Raw genomic sequence first — 6,424 nt, 5'->3', positions numbered from 1 at the left:
GAACCAGTTGTGGGTCTGTTGCAGTTGGATTCTTCTGCTGACTCTCAGGTGTTTGTGAGCTTCCTGGATATGGTTAGTGCCCTGTCTCTATTCTCAGCTCTAGGTCATTCTAATACATTCTCAAATGTAGGCCCCTGTCTGACACGCTTGGGCAACAGGACTCCCACAGTCCTGGAACCAGTTGCTCAGGTCTTCTAAGGCTCAAGTTGCTTAAACTGTTCCCAAGAGACCTGTAGATTCAATGTGACAGTTAAGGCAAGGAATGTAGGCTTAGCAAAGAAATTCTTTGATAATATACATTTATTTTTAATAAAGCACAGGAGTTACAAAACACAAGTTCCTGAACACAAACCCAGCTTTGTGTCCTCACCATCATGCATGTCGTACTTTTGTATAAGTACTTTAGGGCCAGGCAACTCATCTGCTCTGAAGACCCTGATAGACCTTGCAGACCCAGATCTATTGCCTGCATGGGGCAATAGATAGCTTCCTTTACCCCCTTTAACACACTATCTAGCCCCTGCCCTCCTGTGAGGGATTTTCCAATCCCTAACTTCACGTGGACCTCTGGATGGAGTCTATTCAAATCCACAGGCCCCACCAGCAGGACACCCATTGCTCTTTTAGGGAAGACTCTTCCAATACTCATGCTCCTTAATTACTCAGTCACAGCTTCCCAATGTAGCCTCTGTATGAGTGGTCAGGTTCCTCCTACATGAACTATAAAACTCAATAAAATCTATAAACAAATCTACAAAATGAATTCGCAGTGGCACACTCACGTTTGCAGTCATAAATGGTATTCACAGAACAAAAATGGAATTTGTAAGGCAACCCTCAAGCTGTCACACACATAAAAGACGTAGGAAATATAAAACTGAATAGCAACAATAGTAAATCATAGAAAACAGGGTTGGAAAGAACATCAGGACATCATTTAATCCAAGCCCCTGCTCCATGCCACTATATTCTTGTCTAAACCATTGCAGACAGATGTTAATCATACTATACTTTCTCCAATGCCTTTATCCTTCTCAGTGGGCATGTCTGCAGAAGATGCTGACTGCACCATAGCATGATGCTACTAAGCAGTAGCGTTTTGTGGCACTGAGACACATTTGCCACAGCTACTGTGCAGTAACTCCAGTTACTGAGCATTTATTTAGTATTTATATAAACCACTGCACAGTAGCATCTTGTGTAGGCATGCCCCCCTCTCTACATCAGTGCAAATGTCTCTTCTCAACTCCCCTTTGATTTTAACATGCATGCACATAATCATTTTTTAAAGTTATTCTCTCATTTTCAAAAGTGACTTTGGCATTTAATAACCCACTGAATTTCAACAGGACCTAGTCTCTTAAATTCCTTAAAAAAATTATACCCAATCAATAATAGCCACACATGCCTCTGTCAATATGGAAATGATTTCACTTACTTCTATTATGAATGTCCTATGTGACATTTGGCAATTAAGTGGGAACCTATGAATTTGATAATTCTATCCATTTCTATCATCTCATTCTTTCAGCCCTCTTTGATCTTGTCACTTCGTTTTGTCCATCTATTATATCCTGTCTGACACAGATAGAGGCCTTTGTGAACCAAGAACTGCCTCATTGCCTAATGCATCATTTAATGGTATTGTGTTCTTTGACTGTAAGCACTACTGTAGGCACTACTGTAATAAAAGTTACAATAAACTGGTCAAGCATCTTCACATGAGCTGCCAGCAGAATGACCTACAGATGAGGAACTATTGCACCTAGATTCACAGTGCTTTCGCCTCACACAGGCACCACTGGGCACAGCTCAGCTGCTTTGGCACTCTGATCAGAAGTCCATTTTGAAGACCTGGATTTCAGAGAAAGGTAAGAAGCCTTGAGAATTCATCTGCAAATAATATCTATTTATTTTGCAAGGGGGAAGAGGGAGAAGCTAACTATCTAGGGATTTATACCATTCTTATCACAGTAATACCTGGGCATGAGAGGGTTTTTAAGAACTCAAGAGCCTTCCTTGAGTGCATCAATGGATTTAGCAGAGAAATACAAATAAAATAAAACATGATTTATTGAGACAATGTGACAGAATTCAAGCAGTATTCTTTCTATAGAAAGTTGCTCACTGGTGCTCTTAGAGGTATCAAACCAAAATGACAGCAGACAGAATTTGACAGCTCTGTTCCAGTGTCAGCAGAGTTGTTCAAAGGTGTGATAAAGAAAGAGAAAGGTATTTCAGTTCCATTCATTTGATCATTGTCATCCTCCTCCATCATTTGTATTTGGACCTCTCTTTCTCTCTTGATTTTTTAGGACTTCTGCTTCCATCTCTCTTTTTGCTCCGTTCTCGTTCCTGAGCGTCTTCCTGGTATTTCTCTTTAGATTTGCTGGAGCTATAATGTCTATCTCTGTCTCGAGATCGGCTGCGACTACGGCTATGATGTCGGTCTTTCTTTTCACTCTTTCTCTTCTCTTTACAGCATTCTCCTTCATATTTTCGATCAGAATCCTGTCAAGGAAATTTGGCAGCATGCAATTACAGGTGAAGAGGAAAAAATGTGAAAGGTATGAAGAAAACAAAAAAGTAGGTAAGCACCTATCTTTGGCTTTCAGAACACTGGACTACCTCTAGGCAACTCAAATCCATTATGTGAAGCATAATAGACCTGGAGCTATAAACTGTAGCAATGTCAAGAAGTGTCATGTAAGGTTTCAACCTTTGGCCCATGTCAGCTGAAAGACTGGCCTTTATGTGGTTGCCTGCTGTGGTTCTTAGTTTTATAGCAAAAAAGCAAGTGACACACTGGTAAAGTTTAGAGGGCTCAGCTAAGGGGATTTTGTCAGGCTTGTCCTCAAGGTTGGGATCATCTTCAAAATTTCAGAATTGGGTTCAGAATATGACTTCACCTAGCAAGGGGTGGGGGAGAACCTGTAGCCAAATTTTCTGTTCAGGTCCATCTCTACTTCCTAACAGCAAAGCACTGCAAGGGTGCAAAGTTCTGCATAAACATGAACCAGGGAAAGCTAGAAGACTGAAATAGGAATCAAACGCAATTTTAAAGAGTATAAATTTTCAAAGAAAACTTGCTATTCAAAATTTGTGAACAAAACATCACCTGGCATTAGAGCTGGAAAGTACATCATTTATGGCAATTATCTACATGATCAAAACACAAAGATACTTAGTCATTTTCTAAGTATGCAGGTCAGAAAAACAACAGCTGAGTCAGTACTGGAATGTCTGACAATTAAGATAACTTAGACCTTTTAGCCATTAAAAAGGCTAAGACAATGGCACCCAGACAAAAGGGCTTCTATAAGTGTTTTTTAGATTTTTGTGGCTTATGATAATGAACCATGATTTACAAAAAGTGACTTATACAATTCTTAATCCTCTCCTGAAGCCAATCTGCTCTTATTCAAGAGACTTGACCATCTTTTCTACATCTCCCTTGCCTCTCCCTGAACAAAGGTCTTAAAACAGTGGGGAGAGGGGGGGGAAGCAATTATTTCAGGCAGAGGGAGGGCTGCATGGGTAGCCCTGCCCCTTAGCCAGTGCCCCACCCCCTTGTCACCATCTTGGGACCGGAAGTCCTGCCCCTTAAACCCTGACCTATGCCACCAGAAGTCCCTCCCCTTGCCTCCGGAAGTACTCCTTTCAGCAAGGGGTTTTGCCATCAAAAATACCAGAAAAATACCAAATTATATTCTAAAAAGCAAACATCTAAAACATTCATTAATTTGATTTAAAAAAATATTTTTGCCCTGGTTTACATGTATTTGTGTAGTGTACATAGAGGTGATTGCACAATTGTAGCTTAATGTACTGTAGCTTAAAATGAAGCTTAAAATGAAGTCTTACGCTTGTATATTGTGGGGGGGGTATAGGTTTGTAGGGGGCTATAGGTGTGTGGGGGGAAGGAGCGTGTGTGTGTGGGGGGGGCATGGGGTTTGTATGGGAGGGTAGCTGGGGTGTGTGAGGGTGTGTGGGTGGGCAGTCTGCATGTATGGCAGTGGGAGGGGGGCTGTGGGTGCGTGTGGGACTCACCCTACAAAAACACACACACACACACACATTCTGCCCCTGCCTGCACAGGCACACCCCCACCTACCAGTGGGGCCCTGTGCTCCCTGGTCTGGGCCATGCAGCTGGAAGCCACATGGTACTGGAGCAGGGTGGGTGTACGAAGCAGGAAAATGGCTGGAGGGGGGCAGGGCTGGGCTCCTGCCTCCTGGTGCTGGCTCCCCCTAGGTCCTACTGCCCCTGGCTCCTGCTGTCTTTGACAGGCAGCCTGGAGCAGATAAATATTTTCTAAAATTTTTACAGGTCCCGTGGGCTGGATCTAGCCCATGGGCCATATTTTGCTCACCACTGTCTTAAAATGTCTTGTAAAATCCCAGTTGCTAACCTTAGCCCCATATTTTGGAATCCTTTAAAAAAGCTAGCATTAGCATGTTCTTTGGGAGAGGGTATATTTCACTAATATGCAAATATCAGAAAACAGAACAAGATAGCAATTCTTCAAGAGGAAGCAGCCAACATATTATTCAAGCATAAATTACACATTATCCCACAGCAGAGACAAGTATAAACATGCCTTTTAAATAAAGGCAAATACCCAGTCTATATATACAACTGTGATAAATGTGGAAAGCAACAGTTTAAATCAATATAACACTCACCAAATGATCAGTCTGCTGTGGAATCCTTATATCTACTACACAGCAGATAAACTTGACTGTATTCTCCAAATCCACTAACTAAGCTAAATCAGACGACTGTCAATGTTTTCTGAAAATTTGAAAATCTTCAAGAGATCTTTTTAACGAATACAAAAACTGCACACAGCACTTCCTTCAAGATTAGAACTTTGCAAGTAAAGGGGAGTGGAGAGAAACTTGTAAGTATAAACTGTGACCATAAACAATACAATTGAGATAAAGTATATCCAAGTAAAAATATCAGGTAAGGAAAGAGAGGCTATATGGACTACTGCCAGCAGGCTGTAACATTCATTAAATACAAATGCATGTAGCACACAGGCACAGTTGCTTAAGCAGACCAGGCTACACATACTATTTTCTGTTGCAAAAGGCTTTTTTTGAGGATCTACAGAGCTACTTCACCTCTGTCTCAGGTTTTCTGCCTGTACAATGCAAAGTTTTCAGGTGCTGTCAATGTTGTCCAAATTTCACATCCATACAACAAGGTAGGGATGCCAACAACTTGGCAGATGAGAAGTTTGGTTGGGATCCTGTTGTCATTAGCAAAGACCCCATTTCAGAGATGTCCAAAGGCAGCACCAGCAGATTTTATCCAGTGTTGAATGTCATTATCTTATGTTTTGGGAAAATGCAACTACCCAGGTAAGGGAAATGCTCAGTATTCTCCAAGGATTGCCCTTTAATTGTATATAATATGGGGAGGAACAGCAGGTTGATTTGGGATGGGTTAGTAAAGAATTCTAGTCTTTGTTGACAGTGAATCCAAACATTTTGATCTACTGCTCTTCAACTTGAACAGGCACACAAAACACAACTGAAGATCAGTAATAGAAGTGTCGGTTATTTGGGATTTGAAATACAACCAGTTGATTAGTTAAAGAGATTCTACTCCATGCAACGCTGGATGCTGACTCCAGATGGAAGCCTGTCAGCAATGAGATGCAAGGCACATGGTGTAGAGGCAACTTGCAGTAGAAGGGAGTGAGAGCCTGTGCCATTTGAGGGGAGACTACACAGTCCACTCCTTGCCAGTGGCTGCCCCACCTTACCTTCTGCTCTGCCTCTGGCCTGGCCTCAGGGTCAACCTGGCCTGGCTCAGAGTGCCTGCCACTCCTGCCTAGCTGGGCAGGGCTGGGCCTGCCACTGCTGTCTGCCCCAGAGCCGGAGCAGAGTAGAGTAGCAGAAGGGAGACAGATAATGGGGGGGCAAGCACTGGGGAGGAATAGCAGGCAGGAGAGAGCAGGCAGGGAAGGGGTAGGGAGTGAAAGGCAGGCACAGGAACGGGGGTGTCAAGGAGTGAGGGGAACAGGCAGCGTGGATCAGGCAGAGAGGGCAGCAAGGGGCACATGGCATGGGGGTAGGGGAAGAAGGGCAGGCAGGAGGGGGGCAATGTCGCCAGGGGGCAGGCAAAACAGACAGACAGGGCAAGGGGCAGCTCCTCTCTCCCTGCCACTGCTTTCCCCACTAGAGCTGTAGGGGAACAAATCTAAGATAACTTTCCACTAATTAGATTCTATACATGAAAAATTACAACAAACTGGGCAATTGCCCATTAAGAATGATGGGGAGTGGAAGTGGGCAGAGACTGAGGCCCATGCCCCCACCCCCAATCTGGGCCCACTCCCCCCTTCCCTCCTGCTGCTTGGAGTCCAGGCCCATCCCCACCTTCCCACCACAGCGGCAGGGGGAGGGGAGGA

The 6,424-nt window shown here is 43.6% G+C and overlaps 1 protein-coding gene across 1 annotated transcript in view; it reads right to left on the bottom strand.

The window, feature by feature from the left end:
* Nucleotides 1-282: 282 nt before the first annotated feature.
* Nucleotides 283-6,424, bottom strand: part of PPIL4 (peptidylprolyl isomerase like 4) — a 36,713-nt gene continuing 30,571 nt past the window's right edge. The window contains exon 13 of the mRNA XM_006031767.3: nucleotides 283-2,511. Within this exon, the coding sequence (XP_006031829.1) occupies nucleotides 2,275-2,511 (237 nt within the window). The 3' untranslated portion in view covers nucleotides 283-2,274. The remainder of the gene's footprint in view (nucleotides 2,512-6,424) is intronic.

Source organism: Alligator sinensis, unplaced genomic scaffold (genome assembly GCF_000455745.1).
Source record: "Alligator sinensis unplaced genomic scaffold, ASM45574v1 scaffold608_2, whole genome shotgun sequence".
Classification (NCBI taxonomy): Eukaryota; Metazoa; Chordata; order Crocodylia; family Alligatoridae; genus Alligator; species Alligator sinensis.
This window is presented reverse-complemented; position numbering and strand designations above follow the sequence as displayed.